Source organism: Nematocida ausubeli (genome assembly GCF_000738915.1).
Source record: "Nematocida ausubeli strain ERTm6 chromosome Unknown supercont2.1, whole genome shotgun sequence".
In the NCBI taxonomy this organism is placed as follows: domain Eukaryota; kingdom Fungi; phylum Microsporidia; genus Nematocida; species Nematocida ausubeli.
In genome coordinates, this window is record NW_026515634.1 from 352,930 (window position 1) to 371,511 (window position 18,582).

The 18,582-nt window shown below is 40.5% G+C and overlaps 15 protein-coding genes across 15 annotated transcripts; 7 read left to right on the forward strand and 8 right to left on the reverse strand.

Moving 5' to 3' along the window:
- Nucleotides 1–249: 249 nt before the first annotated feature.
- On the reverse strand, nucleotides 250–1,320 carry NESG_00228 (uncharacterized protein; the record flags this gene model as incomplete). Its single annotated transcript, XM_053047882.1, has 1 exon — nucleotides 250–1,320. The coding sequence occupies one exon, from the start codon at nucleotides 1,318–1,320 to the stop codon at nucleotides 250–252; it is 1,071 nt and encodes a 356-aa protein (XP_052905707.1).
- Nucleotides 1,321–2,086: 766 nt separating this feature from the next.
- Nucleotides 2,087–2,734, reverse strand: NESG_00229 (uncharacterized protein; the record flags this gene model as incomplete). The annotated part of the gene is made up of 1 exon (XM_053047883.1): nucleotides 2,087–2,734. One exon carries the CDS (start codon nucleotides 2,732–2,734, stop codon nucleotides 2,087–2,089), a length of 648 nt encoding a protein of 215 aa, XP_052905708.1.
- Nucleotides 2,735–2,804: 70 nt separating this feature from the next.
- Nucleotides 2,805–3,131, forward strand: NESG_00230 (uncharacterized protein; the record flags this gene model as incomplete). Its single annotated transcript, XM_053047884.1, has 1 exon — nucleotides 2,805–3,131. One exon carries the CDS (start codon nucleotides 2,805–2,807, stop codon nucleotides 3,129–3,131), a length of 327 nt encoding a protein of 108 aa, XP_052905709.1.
- NESG_00231 (uncharacterized protein) lies at nucleotides 3,132–4,472 on the reverse strand (the record flags this gene model as incomplete). The annotated part of the gene is made up of 1 exon (XM_053047885.1): nucleotides 3,132–4,472. One exon carries the CDS (start codon nucleotides 4,470–4,472, stop codon nucleotides 3,132–3,134), a length of 1,341 nt encoding a protein of 446 aa, XP_052905710.1.
- Nucleotides 4,473–5,237: 765 nt separating this feature from the next.
- NESG_00232 (uncharacterized protein) lies at nucleotides 5,238–5,609 on the reverse strand (the record flags this gene model as incomplete). The annotated part of the gene is made up of 1 exon (XM_053047886.1): nucleotides 5,238–5,609. The coding sequence occupies one exon, from the start codon at nucleotides 5,607–5,609 to the stop codon at nucleotides 5,238–5,240; it is 372 nt and encodes a 123-aa protein (XP_052905711.1).
- Nucleotides 5,610–5,661: 52 nt separating this feature from the next.
- On the forward strand, nucleotides 5,662–5,916 carry NESG_00233 (uncharacterized protein; the record flags this gene model as incomplete). Its single annotated transcript, XM_053047887.1, has 1 exon — nucleotides 5,662–5,916. One exon carries the CDS (start codon nucleotides 5,662–5,664, stop codon nucleotides 5,914–5,916), a length of 255 nt encoding a protein of 84 aa, XP_052905712.1.
- A 1,166-nt stretch (nucleotides 5,917–7,082) lies between these two features.
- On the reverse strand, nucleotides 7,083–7,826 carry NESG_00234 (uncharacterized protein; the record flags this gene model as incomplete). The annotated part of the gene is made up of 1 exon (XM_053047888.1): nucleotides 7,083–7,826. The coding sequence occupies one exon, from the start codon at nucleotides 7,824–7,826 to the stop codon at nucleotides 7,083–7,085; it is 744 nt and encodes a 247-aa protein (XP_052905713.1).
- A 40-nt stretch (nucleotides 7,827–7,866) lies between these two features.
- Nucleotides 7,867–9,732, forward strand: NESG_00235 (uncharacterized protein; the record flags this gene model as incomplete). Its single annotated transcript, XM_053047889.1, has 1 exon — nucleotides 7,867–9,732. The coding sequence occupies one exon, from the start codon at nucleotides 7,867–7,869 to the stop codon at nucleotides 9,730–9,732; it is 1,866 nt and encodes a 621-aa protein (XP_052905714.1).
- A 614-nt stretch (nucleotides 9,733–10,346) lies between these two features.
- On the forward strand, nucleotides 10,347–11,855 carry NESG_00236 (uncharacterized protein; the record flags this gene model as incomplete). The annotated part of the gene is made up of 1 exon (XM_053047890.1): nucleotides 10,347–11,855. One exon carries the CDS (start codon nucleotides 10,347–10,349, stop codon nucleotides 11,853–11,855), a length of 1,509 nt encoding a protein of 502 aa, XP_052905715.1.
- A 9-nt stretch (nucleotides 11,856–11,864) lies between these two features.
- Nucleotides 11,865–12,749, forward strand: NESG_00237 (uncharacterized protein; the record flags this gene model as incomplete). The annotated part of the gene is made up of 1 exon (XM_053047891.1): nucleotides 11,865–12,749. One exon carries the CDS (start codon nucleotides 11,865–11,867, stop codon nucleotides 12,747–12,749), a length of 885 nt encoding a protein of 294 aa, XP_052905716.1.
- Nucleotides 12,750–13,332: 583 nt separating this feature from the next.
- On the reverse strand, nucleotides 13,333–13,659 carry NESG_00238 (uncharacterized protein; the record flags this gene model as incomplete). Its single annotated transcript, XM_053047892.1, has 1 exon — nucleotides 13,333–13,659. The coding sequence occupies one exon, from the start codon at nucleotides 13,657–13,659 to the stop codon at nucleotides 13,333–13,335; it is 327 nt and encodes a 108-aa protein (XP_052905717.1).
- Nucleotides 13,660–13,671: 12 nt separating this feature from the next.
- NESG_00239 (uncharacterized protein) lies at nucleotides 13,672–13,830 on the reverse strand (the record flags this gene model as incomplete). The annotated part of the gene is made up of 1 exon (XM_053047893.1): nucleotides 13,672–13,830. One exon carries the CDS (start codon nucleotides 13,828–13,830, stop codon nucleotides 13,672–13,674), a length of 159 nt encoding a protein of 52 aa, XP_052905718.1.
- Nucleotides 13,831–13,857: 27 nt separating this feature from the next.
- NESG_00240 (uncharacterized protein) lies at nucleotides 13,858–14,874 on the forward strand (the record flags this gene model as incomplete). The annotated part of the gene is made up of 1 exon (XM_053047894.1): nucleotides 13,858–14,874. One exon carries the CDS (start codon nucleotides 13,858–13,860, stop codon nucleotides 14,872–14,874), a length of 1,017 nt encoding a protein of 338 aa, XP_052905719.1.
- A 559-nt stretch (nucleotides 14,875–15,433) lies between these two features.
- NESG_00241 (30S ribosomal protein S8e) lies at nucleotides 15,434–16,213 on the reverse strand (the record flags this gene model as incomplete). Its single annotated transcript, XM_053047895.1, has 1 exon — nucleotides 15,434–16,213. One exon carries the CDS (start codon nucleotides 16,211–16,213, stop codon nucleotides 15,434–15,436), a length of 780 nt encoding a protein of 259 aa, XP_052905720.1.
- A 13-nt stretch (nucleotides 16,214–16,226) lies between these two features.
- NESG_00242 (uncharacterized protein) lies at nucleotides 16,227–18,164 on the forward strand (the record flags this gene model as incomplete). The annotated part of the gene is made up of 1 exon (XM_053047896.1): nucleotides 16,227–18,164. One exon carries the CDS (start codon nucleotides 16,227–16,229, stop codon nucleotides 18,162–18,164), a length of 1,938 nt encoding a protein of 645 aa, XP_052905721.1.
- Between the last annotated feature and the right edge of the window lie 418 nt (nucleotides 18,165–18,582).

Genomic DNA, 18,582 nt, shown 5'->3' on the forward strand with positions numbered 1-18,582 from the left:
GATATATTTAGCTCTGTCTTTTTTTGGGAACATAATTAGAAGGGCATAGACTATTTATATTCTAAATATAATTTAAAGGAAATTATACGCAGACCCTTTGGTATACGCTGCAAAGAATCCCTTCTAGTGGGCTCCAGCTGCTGTGTTATTCCTTCAGAATGCTTTGCATATTTCGTTGCATAAGCACTTATTTTTTGCAGAGTAAAGTAAATAGAATGCATGGTAGAGAATTTTTGTTTATTTCAGAGCTTAGACAAGAATGTCTGTTGTAAAGTCGGCAGCAGAACATCTAGGGGAGTTCACTGATATGCCTCCAATCTTTGTCATTTCGCTGTGTGCTAACTCGTTAAGCTCAGATACCTTCTTGTCTGCATCTTCCCCCATGTACTTCTTAATCCACTCAATTGAATCCTTTTTACGGCGCAAGTCAATCTCTGCAGGATTTCTGTACCCAACAAATGCATCAGTCATTGAGTGGTTGTTGAACCTATACGTTGAGCACTCAACTATGATGGGTCCTTTTGTTAGTGCATGTTCCCTGGCATACTTCATTGCGCCTGCAACTGCAAACACATCCGTGCTGTCAAGGAGTATCCCTGGCACAAATGAGAATCGATTGTAGATGGTTGTTGATGCACTTGCCCTGGAGACAGGCGTGCCCATCCCGTACTCGTTGTTTTCGCAAAGGAAGATGATGGGCAGTTTCCACAGCGCAGCCATATTGAGGGACTCATATATCTGCCCTTGGTTTGATGCTCCGTCCCCGAATGCTGCAATTGTCACATTCTTGCACTTGAACACATTCCATATCTTATTTGTCCACTCACCAACCACACCCTCAGGCTCTGCAGGCTTTTTGGACAGAGAGTCATTCTGCACAGATCTATACTTTTCAGCAAAGGCAGCACCAAGCCCCAGGGGAACCTGTGCTCCTACAATCCCATGTCCACCCAGAAACCGGTCGCCATACAGATGCATGGACCCGCCCTTTCCTCTGGCACACCCGTCCACTGAACCTAACATCTCGCAGACTATCTCCTTTGCATCCATCCCTGAGATAAGTGCAAATGGATGGCATCGATAGCTTGTGATTAGAACATCCTTTGCCCCAAGCACAAGCTCAATTCCTGCTGATATTGCCTCCTGCCCAATTGCTAAATGGCAAAACCCGCGAATCTTCTTTTCCTTGTAGAGATCATGCAGAACCATTTCCATGTTTCTTATTCTAAGCATTGTCTGGCATGCACTTATTGCTAGCTCCTTTGTTGGGGTGTACATCTCTGGCTCTTCTGTCAGGAGATGCAGCTTGTACATACTCATAAACAAATACTCAGGCCATTTGCATATAAAATAATAATGCAATTTGCGAATATTGATTTTTGCTGTGCACGCATTTCCACAGGATCCAGATCCAGGGCTACACTGCACTTTCACCAAAATATGCATAAATCGCATGCACTAGACTTTCTTTAAATATCCAAAATAGATAAAAATGTGATATATTCCTACGAATAAATAACTGAAAAAATCAACGGTTATGCTCTGTTCATCTACAAGGTTATTAAGAAGTAGTGATTCCAGAAGGCTGTGCAGTCTATTTGACTCAGGATAAAAATACTCAAGAAAATATTCTTCTGATCCATGCAGATATATTTATGTAGGTGACTAGAATACAAAAATAATTTCCGTTTGCACTAATTAAACTTTCTTCTTAGAGTTAGGCTGTATTTAAGCTTAAGATCCTTTATTTAAAATGCTGAGAATTATAGCTTCCAACCCCAAGGCATCTTTGGCATCTTGGTTATTTAGCACCTCAGCACATAGGGTGCAGCAAGCTCAATTACTTCTCTGGATACCCAGAAACATTTCATGCATATTTGTCATCCTGTGCTAGAGCACACTAATTGAAAGCTAAACTACTTGAGGTGCACTACCCAAGTTCACATTGTACTGTTGTAGCCAGTTACTTTAACTGTTTTTATCGTATGCAAGTGCTCAAATCAAGCTAGCACACTATAAGTGCGGCATCTGTGCCATTATAAGCCTACATCTGTCTGAGCCATTAATGATCCTTCATGCATTCAGATTATTTGTTTTGTGCCTTTCCTGCTAGGCGATTGATCATATCATGGCATGCTGCATATCCTTTGCATATATACATGCCTTTCATGTCAATGGCAGGTGCAGTCTGCTTCTTCTTCATTTTCTTATTGGTCTTTGCTGCCAATGCCTCCTTTACCTTCATGCTCTGTGATATATATACTCGCAGTGCATCGAAAATAATTAGCGTAAATACAATGCTTACTGCCAGTGCACCAATAGAGGGCATTGATATGCGCACGTGCTGTCTTTTTTGTGTTTTCGCCTTGTAGTTCTCCATAAACTGTGGGTGCGCCTCATCCAGTATCCAGTTGTATGCCTTTCTTAGCTCTGGCTGCACCAATATTTGGTACCCATTCACAATTATGTTTTTCGCCTCATTCTCCGTCAGATTCTTTCCTATTGGCATTGGAAGCCCCTTCATCTTTGCCATGTAGCATGCCTTTATAAGCTTTGACTGCTTTTTAGCTATTTCCTGCCTGTCGGCCTGCCTGTCAATGTCAAACAGAGAGAATATTGTGGTGAGGCCTGCCTCCTGCAGTGTCCTGATGTATAGAGCGACCTGATCTATTTCTTTATACGACATGCACTTGCACATCCCTATAAACAAAACAACAAGAACTCCTAATCTCATATTTATTCTGTAATAAAAAATTGCAGGAATTTAAACAAATTCTGCTAATTAAATTAATGCACGTCCGCTTATGGTTTATTCAAACTCTGAAAAAATAATTTGCATGGATACTCTGCAAACACACAAAGTGGTAATTACCGAGGACAAGCTTGCCAACTCAATCGAGCTCAGCATAAGAGATGAAGATCATACGATTGGAAATGCGCTGGCTTCTGAGTTGCAAAAGAATGAAGATGTCGCCTTTGCAGCATACAAGATACCGCATCCTCTGCAGAACATCTTGAAGGTAAAGGTAGTTGTGGATAAGTCTGAAGACAGACCAATTGACTTTGTAAAGGCGTCCTTGGATAGTCTTATCAATGACTGCGAGTCAATGCTATCACAGATCTATAAATAACTACTCATCTATAATTGGTATGCTTGTTCCCTTTTCTATTTCTCCTGCTCCAATCAGCCTCCAGTGCCCGCTCATCTTTCTTGAAATGCTTAGGGTTGCTCCTATTTTCGCACAGATGGGCGTGGCAAGAATGAAAAATGCTGTGTTCTTTGTGGCGGCAGTGATCTGGATACGGCTTGAACTGCTTCCTATGTTTATTAAGAGCTGCTCTTTAACGGCAAGGGGCTTTCCTAGTGCGGGTATCTGGGCAGTTAACTTTTCAAATAAATGGTAGCTTATGCCCATCTCCCTGTATACTTCTGGAAGTGTTCCAGGCCTTCCCAGAACCTGCCCTACAAGCTTGTCTCCTCTGCAGAAGAAAGGATCTAGCTCAGTACCAATTCCAACAAGACCTCCTGGCACTGCAACCTTAAGAGTATTTGACTCTGCAAATAGAGAAACAATCTTTGTTCTAACAGGCTTGCAGACAAGCTTTCCTTTGACCTTTTCAAGGATGCCTGGGCGCACCTCAAGCTCCTCTCCTGCCTGCAGATATCCACTGGTCAGGCACCCACCAATCACACCTCCTTTATAGTCTGATGGCTTGCATCCTGGCTTATTTATGTCAAATGATCTGATAACCTGCACTTGTGGTGGAAGCGCATACTCTCTCTGCGGCACTGGTATGTAGTTGACAATGTAGTCCAGAATTGCATCAAGATTGCATCCTATCTGGGCGGATGTTGGGATAATTGGTGCATTGCATGCTGAAGAGTCCTTTATGAACTCTTCAATCTGGTCGTGGTTTTCTAAGGCCTGCTCTCTGGAAAGAAGATCTACTTTGTTCTGCAGAATTATCACTTTGTCTAGATCCACTACGTCTATTGCATTGAGATGCTCTATTGTCTGTGGCTGTGGGCACTGCTCGTTTGCAGCTATAATCAGAATGGCCGCATCCATAATTGCAGCTCCTGTAAGCATGGTGTCCATAAGAACCTCGTGTCCTGGGCAGTCCACAAAGGAAACATGTCGCTCCAACTGAATTGTTCCGTTGCAGTTCTTTGTTTTGCAAGCCTTTGGGGGCTTCTGTGTGCTGGAGGTTGACATGTAGCACTCTGGCCTTTTGCATATTCCTCCTGTGCATTTGTATATCTTTGCATTTGCATACCCGAGCTTGATAGTTATGTTTCTTTCCAGCTCACTTTTAAACCGCACTGTCTTTATCCCACTAATTGCCTTGACAATAGTGGATTTCCCGTGTGCTACGTGCCCTATCATTCCAATGTTAACAGTTGCTTGGTTTTTCATGATGTCCTGGCTAACTGGTCCTAGTTCTATTCCTTCAACAACTGTTGTTTGCATAAAATAAAAAAGCCGTATGGATAATTAATGCTCTCAAATATCCAAGCACAGGCAAAGAAAAAGAAATTATAGCCCACATATTTTAAAAAAACACATGCCGATCAGCAGTACTCCTAAATAAACTGTCTCTTACAGAGTGCCTGCCCTAATATTTGCCTCTTTGAAAATTCTATTTAAATCCACCCACTACCCTACTACAATGCCAAAGAAGCCTCTATATAAATTTACAGCAGCCCTAGAGTAAGTTTATTGTACAAAGCAAAGAATATATTCCGATATATTTCATGGTCTGTAAGCTGTTAATTATGGGTGTAATTGAAATTAATTAAGACTATTTATTTAACTGTCAATATATGATCACTTCTACTTTCTAATTAGCAGTCTACTATTTATCAATTATTGGTGCATTCTTTAGTATATAGACCACTTAGTATGCAGTATCACTTCATACGAATATTTCATGTGGTAAACCAATTGAGAGCTATTTATTTCTATAAAGAAGAACAGACACAAAAATTATAGCAGATTGGCATTTAAAATATGCATTTTGGTTTAAACGTATATACTAAAGAGATAGAGGCATGTAAACAGAATATAAATAGTCTATACTTATTTGAAATACATAGAATATTTTCGTATACTTAAACATAGATTTCTAATGGTTTTGTGCTTTCATAGTTATATACACTACTATATTCTGCATGGTACGCAGACTACATCCTTTAATTCATAATGTATTATAGGTACCATAAAGTCTTTCATAATCTATGGCCTTAGAATATGCTGTAAGCCATTTTCAAATGTAAATAGCGTGATAGAAAGTGCATCTAAAACAGGGAATTCCTGTGGGTCTTTTGACTGCAACTTCCCGATTACCAATAAATGTATTTTTTCTTTTTCTTTGCTTTCTCTTTTAACTATTTTTGCTACCACCTCGCTTGAAATTTTCTCTAGATTTAGAATGCCCTTTCCAGACACATCCTGCACTAAATACTTTGTGCGAGTGATTCTTCTCTCCACCATTACTCGGAAAATGCCCTCTTCTGTGCGCCTTCCATGAATAAACTCAATCTCTCTGCTGCAAAAGACCCCACTTTCGCTTGCCCTGCTTATACTCCCATATGTCTCTCCTTCCATTTATATTTGCACACGATGCAGTTAACTTTCATTTTCACTTTTAATTTAAATTATGCTTATTCTGGCGAATGTCTCCAAGGCAGTTGTAGAAACAATAAAGGAGTATCTGGCTTTTGCTGGGGCCATGCCAGTCACTGAGGCAATGAACATTTTAAATATCTCTGAAGGAACTCCTCTTTCTTCAGCACTGATAAATCGGCAAGCATCTAAAATATCAGCAAAGAACAAAAAGGCACTCCCAGCTTCTGCCTGCATACTAAAGAAAATAAGCAGTGCAGAGAAGGTTCTCTTAAGGGAGATTGAGTAGAATGAATCTTTTAGAATATATTTGCATATAGAGTGGGCTCACTATGGTATAGATATCATACGTAATTGGAATAGCTTGTCTTTTCCATTGCATGCTATTTATTTCAGCTTAATTTTTAAGCATCTCAGTTGGTTTCTGCATCAAAGCGTATGTGTGGTGTCTTCTGTTGTATAGTCAGTATTATTGAAAAGACATAAAATATCCTAAATAAAGAGATGCTCTTGCAACTTACAATACATTATACTTAAGTACTGTACATCTTAATTTAAGTCTGTGCTGTCTTTAATACGCTATGAAATGCATGCTCGCTTTAGCAGAAATCCTTCTGGATTAGCATGTATTTTTAGGCTGCACATATCCTTTTTGAAAAATACTTCCTGCCAATAGTATTCACGTCTTCATAGTGAACTCAGACAGATACTATAGCAGCAAGGGCCTAGTACATTTCTATTGAAATAACACTTTTGAAATTAATGACATCACACTGATGGTTTTCACGTGTGTATTATTCCTTTATGCTGCAGTTCTGCTTAAACTGCCTGCGCTCATTTTAGTATGTAGTCTTAGTCTGCTGTGTGTGTCAAAATAGACTTACCCCCTATATATGAAAATATAAAACCATTCAGTAAAAGAATATATGTGAAGACATTTTATTTCTGTGGGGTGTTTGCAGGAAAAAGTAGAATACTTAGATAATTTACATACATTGGATTGTTGATTTAGTTGGAAGCCTGCATAACACAGCAAATCTTATCTATGAGTGCACTTCACAGAAGCAGTGTTTTATGAGCAGTTCATATATAGAAGACTTTTCATATGCTTAACATGCAATTTACCAGCATAATTTCTGCAGTGCATAAATGCCGCTGTAAAAAGAAAGTTTAGTCTGCCTAAAGCCATTCAATACACAATATGCAGAAGTGAGTTTGTATTGAATTGGTATTCCTAGAGCACAAAACTCAATTTCTATTCGATCCGTATTGCCTATTTATAAACCAAACAGAGCTATGCTTTGCAGCCAAGTGGATACTAAGTGCTAGTATATATCAGACTCTTTTTACTGCCTGGTGTTACAATAATACGCAGGCTACTTCATATTAAGACACAGAGTAGGTCAGAGCCCACTTCCTAGACAAAGTCCTAATATTACTCATGGCGCAAGCTAACTAGTTCAACAGCAGATGCTTTGTATGGCCTGCTTCAAAGTCTTCCCGCGTGTTAACTTCTTTTATCTCAAAATAGTTTATCATTGTAGTTAGAACAGCCCCAACATATACAATATCAGAGTCCGGAAGGAGGTTGTGCGGCATGTACGAGGAGAAGTAGTTTGGGAAGGCAACTAGCTTATATCCTTCATCTGCAGAATCCTCCTGCGGTTCCTCTTCCGACTGAGAAATAAGACTTCTCTTGGATAGTTCTGTTAAAATCTTATCGACCAATGGCTTTGTGCCTTTAACGTAAATATTTGATGTGGTGCTCTTGTAGACAGACGAGTGCAGGGTCTTCAATATACGGTCCAGGGCATCCTCGTATGTTGATGTGCGGGTGATCGAGTGCGTGCAGTCCAGGCTGGACTTCCTTACAAGATCCACAGACCACAGAATGCTGCTGTTTGGTCCGTTTTCAACAGTGACCACACACAAATTCTGTACCCCTAACGCAAGAGAGGTTGAGACAGAGGAGTACATAACGGACATAGACTCAATCTTTGACTCTTTAAAGAAATATTTTGATATTTTGTGAATATTTATCTTATCAACATTACTGCTAACAAGAATAAACACATGTAGCTTCTTGTCGAGGTGACCTACCACCTCCTCTTTTGTGCACTCCTTAAATGCAATACCAGTAGAAAACACCTTGTATACACCAATCCCATTGATTTCAATTATAATAACCTCTGGCTCCATACTAATACAAATAAAAAGAAAAAAATTTAGGAGAACAAATATGCAAAGCAGCGTGTATAATAAAGAGGAAAAAAATAAAAGTGCTATGCCAAAGGCAGAAGTAGTCAGCAGGCCTTCAGTACTAGAAGACGTGGTGGATCTCTCAAGAATACCGCATGAAAATTATAAAAAGAAAGAAAATTCACTAATGAGTGATCAAACTGTAGACAATAGCAATAGTACTAAAGATAGCAATAATAAAAAAGAAAAAAAGCAAGAAGAGAAGAAGGCAGAGAAAAAGAGAAGTGAGGAAGCACGGCCTCCAAATAATCCGCCTGAACAGCCTGTATACAGACAAGTGCGAATGGCAGGCCAGCCGCCTGGGCCAGGAGGAAGGCCGCCTATGCAGCCTGCATCTTCACCACTGTCATTTCCTAAAAAGAGCCCAATTAGCCTGCAGACAATAGCAAGCATTACAATGATCTTGTTGATGGGAACCAGCTTAGTGTTTCTTGTAAAGAACCAGATGGAGGCGAGTGCATCCAAGAGTGACAAAGGAGACTCTTACTATAAGAGTAACTTTGAGACACTGGCAGCACAGTACAAACGGGTGACCCCCAAGCAGTGCAAGCAGAGCATGTACTACGGGCTGAACAGAGAGTTTAATGCGTACATTAATATTATTATGTCGTATATGGCCAAGGGCAAAGATTCATCTGATGATGAGGATAGCAGCGAAATCACTAGTGGAGGGACTCTAAGAGGAAGCATGCTGCAGAAGAACTTAATAGTGTATGGAATGCCTGGAACAGGAAAGTCCTTCTTTGCACGTAAGATTTTCCTGCAGGCGGCTCTCAACATAAGAGCAGAGCAGCTAAAAAAACAGTACAAAACAAAGTACCTTAACATTATAGGTGGAAAGGGTTCGCAGCAAGTTATTAAGGAGCTGTATGACTGTGACGGCACAATTGAGCTGTACCAAATTGACTCTGCCATGTTTTTGAACAAGCTCGTTGGAGAGACAGAGCAGACACTGCGGGGGTTTATGAATTTTATAGAGTGGCGGCAGAAAATAGTGCCTGTTATTGTATTTATAGACGAAGCAGAGGCTCTCTTTGCAGCCAGAAAAGGCTCAGACGGCGGAGGTGGAGTGCAGGTCTCAAATAACATGAAAAACATGTGGCTAACCTGGCTGGATGGGCTAGACACAGATGACAGCAAAAGAATATTTGTGATAGCCGCAACGAACTTCTTTGAATCAATTGATCAGGCTCTTGTTCGGCGATTTAAGTCACAGCTGGGTATTCCTACGTATATCTACGACGCTAGAGTAGAGCTCTTGGAAAAAGAGCTTTTTGCACCAAAAATAGTGCATGTAGAAAGCGAGGAGAAAAAAATAGCTATAGCAACAAAGACATCAAAAATACATGGAAATAACATGATGCAGATAGTTGAGGAGCTAACAAAATTAAGGTATGAGACTAAAAAGCCAGTTCCTTTTAGAAAACTAGAGAAGGAAGTTGCTGCAGCAAACAAAAGAGCGGAGGCAAGTGAAAAAGAACAGAAAGCACAGACTGAATTCAAAATGTCAAATCCAGAGGAAGTTATCACAACACTGGTATGGGGGAAAGCAGACACAATATCTATCACTAAGGAGTCCATGATGAAAATCGAAGAAGAGCTTGCGCCAAAGACAGATGAAGACCTTGAGGAGCAAGAGATTGGAGATAAAATTCTAGAGAATGCTGGTATCAAAAAGAATAGATTTGATTATAAGCAGGAGCAGGATGTAGAAATAGAAAATAAACATATCGTTGAATCGGTAGACACTGAAAGCAATGCAGGCTTCTTTGGCAATCGATTTGGAAACATTTTTGGCAATTTATGGGGAGCAAATAGAAATGAAGGTGATGAAGATTCAGGGTAAGCTTTTCTTGGAAAAAGAAGAGTATTTTTGCACAAAGCCCATTTGCTATTTATTCTGGTTATATTACCTTGTAGCTGACTACTTTATCATATATGAAACTATCCATATTAAGAATAGAATTTTGAAAGCTGTTTGTTAGCACAGTAAGCAGAAATCATAAAAGGATTTTATGTAAAGGAAAATGCATGGTGCAATAAGTTAGAAGCAAACCAAGAAAGTTTTACTTGTTTGCGTAAGGAATATAAAAATTAAAATATCATTGTTTTACATTTAAACACAATTTATACATGTTTCTTAAATTAATCTATTAAAATATCTACTATTTTCCTCTCCAAGCCTCTAGATTGTCTTTATAGTGCATTGCCTTAAGATGATCTGCTGTCATTTTTATTCCATACTGTAGGTTAGAATATATGAAATTTAGTCTCTGGTACATGCTGTCTATGCAATCTGCACCAAGGTAAACGCAGAGTATGAGATCATATCAGTACTTGCTGTAGAGATAAAGTGCATTAGTACGTCCTCTATGTAGGAATAGCGAAAAAATAAACAGGGTTTCTAAGATGTTTCAGAAACAGTGTGCCCATATTAATACTCTATGCATACGCATGTAAATGGAATTAGAAACAAAGCGAAAAGACCTGCAGCTATCATCGCGCAAGACACCCAAGTCATTTAAGGTTGAGATTCCCCAAGGATCCTCAAATAAATTATTAGATGAAAAGAGCAAAAAGCAAGATATAGAAGAAAGAAATGCAAGAAGAGAGTATATTTTCAAAATCCTACTGGGAGGCATGGCTGTTGTTATAAGCATCTCCATATATCTTTTACTCACCACAGTGTACACTACAGTGTTTCCCACCAAGGCAGCAGCTGCTTGCTGTGCACTTTCATTTTTAGCAAGTATTTTTTGGTCTATCCATATTCTTCCTCTTGAAATAACCTCAGTACTGCTTATTCCAGTGGTTATTTTATCAAATATAATGGTCCCGGAACAGGCAGGAATGAGTGGCTGGGTGGCTGGATGCATAAATATCATGCAGATACTTGCATCGCCTGTTGTGCTGCTTCTAATGGGCAGTTGTCTTCTATCCGTGTATTTCCAGTGCAATGGCGGGGAGCAACTTGTGCTGCCGTACCTAATTGATGGAAGCAACATATACTCCAGTCTATTTCGTAGTATGCTTTTGTCTGTTGTTCTTTCTTCTATGATGTCAAATATCACTGCCCCTATTATCATTATGTCAATTCTCCAGAATCGCTCAAAGCCACCCACTCCTGGAATTATCATGGGAGTAGCAATGGGCTCAAACATTGGGGGAATGCTTCTCCCGATAAGCAGCCCGCAGTCAATCCTTGGGTCAACCATCATGGGCGTATCCTGGAGCAAGTGGGTGTGGATATCTATACCTACTGCTTCAGTGTGCTTTGTGTTTGTGTACTCATTAATACTTGCATATTTCCCAAAGCCGCAGCAAGAAAAAGAGAGCACACTGGTTGTAGGTGAGCCAGAGAATTCTTTTATGCTGATGTTTGTCACGGCCCTTTGCATTGTCTGCTGGGCACTTCCATCTTTATATTCAGGACTTAAGTGGATATATGCACTGCCTGTGTGCGGGCTGCTGCTTACTAAAAGTGCTAAAACTGCGTTCAACCGAAAAACACTCGAAATTATTGCAATAGCTGTAGCAGGCACTGCAATTGGCCAGGGAATAAAAAGTACAAAAATGATAGAAGGGATGATCTCTGGGCTTATTATAAGCAGCAAAGAATATAGCTTTCTCTCCCTGCTTGTGGTCTCCTCTTTTGTTATGCTTACACTCTCATGCATAGTGTGTCATACGGTAAGTGCCATAGTTCTTCTGCCTATTTTTGAAAAAATAGGGATGCTTGTTGGCCGGCACAAGCTCATTGTGGGAATATCCACACTGGCATGTTCATGCGGAATGGCATTCCCAGCAAGTGGGTTTCCTAATATCCTGGCTAGTTCTTTTAAGCTGCCAAATGGTAAGAGACTCGTTGGCACAAAAGACTTTATTTTAATTGGGACAGTCTCTACACTTGCCTGCTGGGTGTTTATCTTAACGGTTTCTTTGCTGTTTATGACAATGGCAAACTTTTAAATTTTTACGATGGTTGCCGAACACAGCTCTGCACCAAAAGAGAATAAAAAAGAGAGAAGAGAAAAGAGAGATGTTCCAGAGGACATTTCAAACTACAAGCTAGAGCCATTCACAGAAAAGGGGCTAAAGCAGTTTTTGGAAACAAGCAGCTTTGAAATCATGTTTCCCAAGCATAGAGAAAAGTACATCCGGGATACTGAAGAGTATATCAGAAAGGCTCTTGCCCAGAAGAGACTCCTTCTGGCAGTGGACTACCACGAGCTGGTGCTCAAAGTAGAGACCACACCGCATACAAGAGACCCGTATGTAGTCCTGCAGGGAAGAGATATGCTGAAGCTGGTCAGTAGAGGTGTTCCACTAGAGAAGGCAATTCGGGTCTTTGAGGATGGAATAACCCACGATATTATTCCAATTAATGTGTTTACTCGAAACAAGGAGATATTTCTTAAAAGGAGAGAGAGACTTCTTGGTCCCCGGGGAAACACAATAAAGTCACTAGAGCTGCTGACAGACTGCTACATTCTTCCATTCGGAAACACAGTAAGCGCAATTGGAAACTATAAAAGTCTAAAGGAGGTGCGGACAGTCGTTACTAAGTGCATGGAAAACATCCACCCAATCTATGAGATCAAGCGGCTTATGATACGGCGGGAGCTAGAGAAAGACCCAGCTCTTAAAACAGAGAACTGGGAGAGATACCTTCCAAAGTACAAAAAGACACACAGTAAAAAGCGTAAGACCGTTATAGTGGAGAAAACAAACCGCACAACCTTCCCCGAGCAAGAGGAGAGAAAGCAGGACAAAGAGATCATGAGTGGCGCGTATGTACCGAAGGACCGGCCCACCAGAAGCGAAAAAAAGGCCAAGGCAGAAAAGGACTCAAGCGAGCAGTAATTGGTGCTGGCTGGACATTAGTAGACAAGATTAATAAAAACACAAATATAGGCGACTTTCCATGGTTTAAACCTTGAACACCATAGTAGAAGTATTCGTGTATTCTTCAGGTTTTTGGAATATTTTTTCTGCTTGCACTATGCTACTTACTCTGCCTGTGATATTAAAGTTTGTCTCCTGCAGAGTAATTCTAAGCAGGCTGCTAAGCACGAGATATATGCATATTTAGAGATATTTATTATAAGATAGACCATTTATAGTTGTGGATAATGTGAAATTGTTTATTATTACTTCTTTAAGCTGCTCAGGTCAAGCCTGATATCAACTAATTCGGGTTATTCGGGCATGCCTGAAGATTCACTGTGCTATGTTTTGGTATACAGCATAGTGTAATTCTGTCTTTCCTTGTAGATTAAGCACTTTTTCACAGTAAATATAACTGCATGCAGATAGCACCTTTTTCATACTTCTGGACTCTGAGTGTATCGCATGCATTTCCAGATGCTTTTGCAAATAGTTATTTTTGCTGAGTTTCATGCAAAGGAGAAAAATCCCAGAGAAAGGCAGACACTCCAACACATGGTTAAAAGAAGTATGAGGGTCTGGAAATGCTAATCCCGCACTCCTTTAGGGCATTCTCTACATCAGACAGAGTAAGAGTAAGCTTTTTCTCTTTAGGAGTCTTTTTCTCCTTCAGAGACGCTCTTTTTGCAATTTTGTGGTACTGGTACGCGCATGTTGCAACATCTGTGATGAGCTTCTGTGCAATAAGAGAGACAAGCTTCTTTATCTTTGGGTCTTCTGTAGTCAGGCCTGCCTTGGTGAAGCAGTGGTCCAAAACTACATCTGGGATTAGCGGTATAAAAGAGTCAAGTCCCTCGTTTATTTTGTTGAATGTGCTGTCGTCCATAAAAGAAAAAAACTATCCTATTCTTGTACCAATTGATGGAGCAAGTGCAGAGACCATATCTATTGTATCGCCCCACTTAAGAACGGACTCCTTTCTTTTCTGCTGCTTTTCTCCCTCTTCGTTTATTTTCTGGGTTAGCTCCTCTGTTGTCACTCTTTGCAATATAAACATGTGGGCTATAGTTTTTTTATGTCTTTAATGGAGAAAGAGAATGATATATTCGAAGAGCAATCCGGTGAGATGATGCAGTCATACCACACTCCAATTGAAATACTGAAAGAAGGAGGTATATCTGCTGCAGACATAGCCAAGCTCATTGAGTGCGGATTCAGGACAGTTGAAAGTGTGGCCTTCACTCCAAGAAAGAAGCTCTTGAATATAAGAGGGTTCGCAGAGACAAAAGTTGATCGAATAATAAAAGAGGCAACAAAGCATGTGGAGCTAGGGTTCCAGACAGCAGACATAATCCACCAGAAAAGGCTGCAGATGAAAATGATCACAACAGGATCATCTGAGCTGGACAAGCTGCTTGGTGGTGGAATTGAGACAGGCTCAATCACAGAACTCTTTGGGGAATTCCGTACAGGAAAAACCCAGATATGCCACATGCTTGCTGTTACCTGCCAGCTGCCCACAGAAATGGGTGGGTGCAATGGAAAGGCCATCTACATCGATACAGAGTCTACTTTCAGAGCTGAAAGGCTGATTGAGATTGCCAAGCGATACGAGCTGGACCCAACCGACGTACTTTCAAAGGTGTGTGTTGCCAGGGCATACAACGTGGACCACCAGCTGGAACTAGTGAAGATGGCAGGTGGCCTGATGGCATCTGGCGAGTACCGCCTTCTGATTGTTGACTCTATTATAGCCAACTACAGAACAGACTTCTCTGGGCGAGGAGAGCTGAGTGCAAGACAGATGCATCTAAGCACCTATCTGCGGTCACTCATGCAGCTGGCAGATGAGTACAATGTTGCAGTTGTGATCACCAACCAGGTGGTGGCCACAGTGGATGGAGCTGCTGCAATGTTTGGTGGAGACACTAAGAAGCCAACAGGAGGGCACGTGCTAGCACACGCCAGTGCCACTAGGCTGTACCTACGAAAGGGAAGAGGAGACCTGCGCATCTGCAAGGTCTACGACTCTCCTTCTCTTCCAGAGTCAGAAGCTACCTTCCGAATTATTAACGAGGGTATTGCAGATGGAGATGAATAAAAGCCAGGTGCATATTATTATTTTTATATTCAGGAATAAAACAAAACCATACAACTACTTAGGTAGTTTTAATGGCAAATGAAGATATTTATTTTTTTGATGAACGCATGCGAAATAAAAGTACTGGATATTTCTAGTACATAAGTGCTGTGTATTTAGCACACAGCAGCACCCAATACGACTTTAAAGGCAATAAAATATCAAGAACACAAGAATTACAGTCTCACTAGAAATAAAGTGGGATATATCCCACAGGAATTTGCTATTCTTGCTTTATATTTAGGCTTGGGGGCATACATTTCATATACTATGCCACATACTATTATTAACTGTACATTATTCTAAGAAAAGTCACTGTAACTTACACGGACAAAAATACTTTTTTGCAGGTAGTCTATTACACTACACAGAAAGGCCTGTTTTAATTGAGTGCAAGAAATAAGTAGAATAAAGGATGCAGAGGGCATAGAAGCAGAATACGCACAGAAGGCCAAATAGATATTGTTCTTTATGATTTATTTGATATTCTAGAATAAATGGTAGTCATAATCATCATGCCTTACACCAGGAGTATTCCATTCACACAGCCATCATTTTCTGGGTTGTTTGTGATTTGCGCATACTTACCCCAAATAATTCGGCCAGATTCTGAAACCATACCAATTGCACTTGTGTTGACTTCTATGATGGTTCCCTTGGTTAGAAGACCAAGAGTGGTCATCAGATGCGAGTTGGGGTTCTGCTTGACTCCCATGATAGGAAGAAGGAATGTTGACTTCATCTCTGGGTGTGTGATGTTTGCAGATTTCATTCGAAGACCAGTGGGTCTTATGAACCTCTCAAACTTTGGAGGTTTTCTTGTGTAGTTGTCCCCTACGAAGCATGGCTTGGTCACCACTCTCTTCCACTGGTTCTTCTGTCTCTTTCCTGTTTTCATTACTTTGAAGGCTTCTGCCTCAGATACTCCTCGCACTTGGGGAACTGGCACGTTGTACTTTCCAGCCTTGTTCTGTCTCTGCTCTTTCAGCTGTGTGGTTATGGCCTGGATGGCGGCCTGCTTTTCTCTGTCAAGCAGATATGCTGGAATAGCCCCGTCTGCAATTTCCTCAGTTGCCACCTTCTTCTGCTTTCTCTCTGTCTGCATCTTCTCCTTCTTCAGCTGTATCTTCTCCTTTCTTCGCTTCTCGTGGAATATTATGGCTTTTCTGCCGTACAGCTCCTTAGATATCTTTGAAAGCCTCTTGCCCGCTCTTGATTCGTACTTCTCCTTTCTCACAAGATAGTCTTCTCTTCTTCCGCATAATTTAATTGCTTCTTCAACGTAATTGTGCTGCGACATAAAAAATTTAACTATGGATTCTGCCAGACTATATTTTACAGAAGCTGAAGAAGATACTTCTTTACTTTCCGCATTTTACCAAGACATGAAAGAAAGACTTGACACACACGAGATTTCTGTGGCAGAAATAGAAGGTGACCTGGAGATAGACATATTTTATCTGGAGCAGAAACTAGGGGAAATAACTTCGTGGGGAATAAAGCACCTGCGTGCAGCATTGTCAAGGATACTTGAGGAAAGTGGAAGGGGAGTTCAAAAGACATACATTAAAATGATACCATTTATGGAACCTGTGCAATTCTCTGCACTAAGACACTCTTCGGTTGGAAAGGTATTTTCAATTGCAGGCGTTGTCTCGCGCATTGAAAGTTCAAAGCCAATTCCAACCGTAATGGTATTTGCATGCAATAAGTGCAAAAAAGAGATTTTGTTCATGCCTCATATGGGAGTGTATAACAAGCCAGATGCGTGTACAGAGCCTTGCAAGTCAAATAAATTCACGTTCATTAAGGACTCGGACAAAAATGAGTTCAGAGACTTCCAGAGGGTGAAGATACAGGAGTTATTTCTAACAGAAATAGAGAGACGCAAGGCAGGCTCCATCAACTGCATTGTTCACAGGAGCTTTGTAAATACACTGCTTCCAGGTGATGCAGTGCACATTCTTGGCACAGGAATTGCTGAGGACGTAGGGGAATCTGAGTATACGCTTGGAATAAAGGCAAATAATATCATGTTTCTAAAGCAGAAAGATGCACAAAACCAGTTTACATTCTTCCCAGATGACTTGCAAAAAATAAAGAAGCTCTCAGCAAAGGAGAACGTAGTTGATCTGGTAGGAGAGGCTCTTTTCTCAGAAATAGTAGGGAATAAAATTCTTAAGAAGGGGATTCTTCTCTCGCTAGTAGGCGGAACACACAAGAAGCATAAAAGAAAGGAAATACATTTGGTTGTTATAGGTGACCCAGGCATGGGAAAGAGCAAAATAATTCGAAAGGCATCTGAGATACTTCCAAGAAGTAACTATGTCTGCGGAACCACAACTACAGCAGGAGGCCTTGGTCTTTCAATGCAGTCGAGTACAGGCGGTGACTACGTTCTGTCAGCAGGTGCACTAGTTCTGAGTGATCTTGGGCACTGCTTCATTGACGAGCTTGACAAGCTGGAAACCCCCCAAATACTCTTTGAAGCAATGGAAAGCCAAGAAATAACTATTGCAAAAGCAGGAATGGTCTGTGCGATGCCTGCTAGAACTGCAGTTATTTCAGCAGCAAATCCTCTCTTTGGCCGGTATAGAAAAGACAAAACTGTTCAGGAAAATATCAATTTCCCAGGAGAATTTCTTTCTAGGTTTGATCTTATTTTTGTTATGATTGATGAGATAAATACTAAAGAGCATTGCTCAATTGCCCGGCACATTCTAGGGAGTGCAAGCATTGAAGATATGCAGCCAGGACATATTTCTGCAGAAACAGCCCAGAAGTACGTGCAGTATGCGAGAGAGCAGATCCATCCTGTTCTATCAACAGGCGCAAAGGAAAGGATTGTTGAGTTCTTTAAAGCAATCAGAACAGATAGGGTATATAACAATAGAATTCTGGCGCAACCAATAACACCAAGAATCGTGGATTCCTTGGAGCGGATTGCAGAGGCAGTGGCCAAGCTGCATCTGAGGGCCATAGCCACGCGGTCAGATGTAGACCAGGCCATAGAGATAATTACCCTGGAAAGAATCCCAGTGGAAGAAAAAAAGAAAAAAGGGTCACCGCATGTGGCCTTTCTGCGCATGCTAGAAGAAGCAGAGAACAAGGAAATGAGAGAGAAAGAGATAAGACAGCTAGGTCTATCAGCAGGACTAGACATAGATACTGTTATTAAGCTGATCTATAAATTCAACGACCAAGGGATTCTTATTAAAAAAGGAGGAAATATATACCAGGTAAAGCGGTAGTACAGTACTCCTTCATTTTTCTATGCTGGCGCGCAGTCTAAATATTTTTATGCTAGAAGCCTTTTTTAAGTATTAGACTAATTGGTTTACTCTCTACAATTTGCTTAGTTCAAATTTCCCAAGTATAAATCTAAGTGGACATCTTTTTGATCTAAGGACAAGACATAAGACATAAACATAATTAGTAAGATATAATTGTTTCCATTAGAAAACTAAGGATAAGAGTATAGACCACATAGTAGTATTGTATAGACAAAGTTCATCCAGGATATTTCAAGAGAAGGTGTATGGCTCTTGTGGCTACTAACAGAACAAATTTTAATAAAAACCAGTGTATTCTTCTATGAATAAAAATCCTGAATGTAGCTGCACAATGAACTTTCTTATATAAATATATACTATGTATTCTAGTAAAATT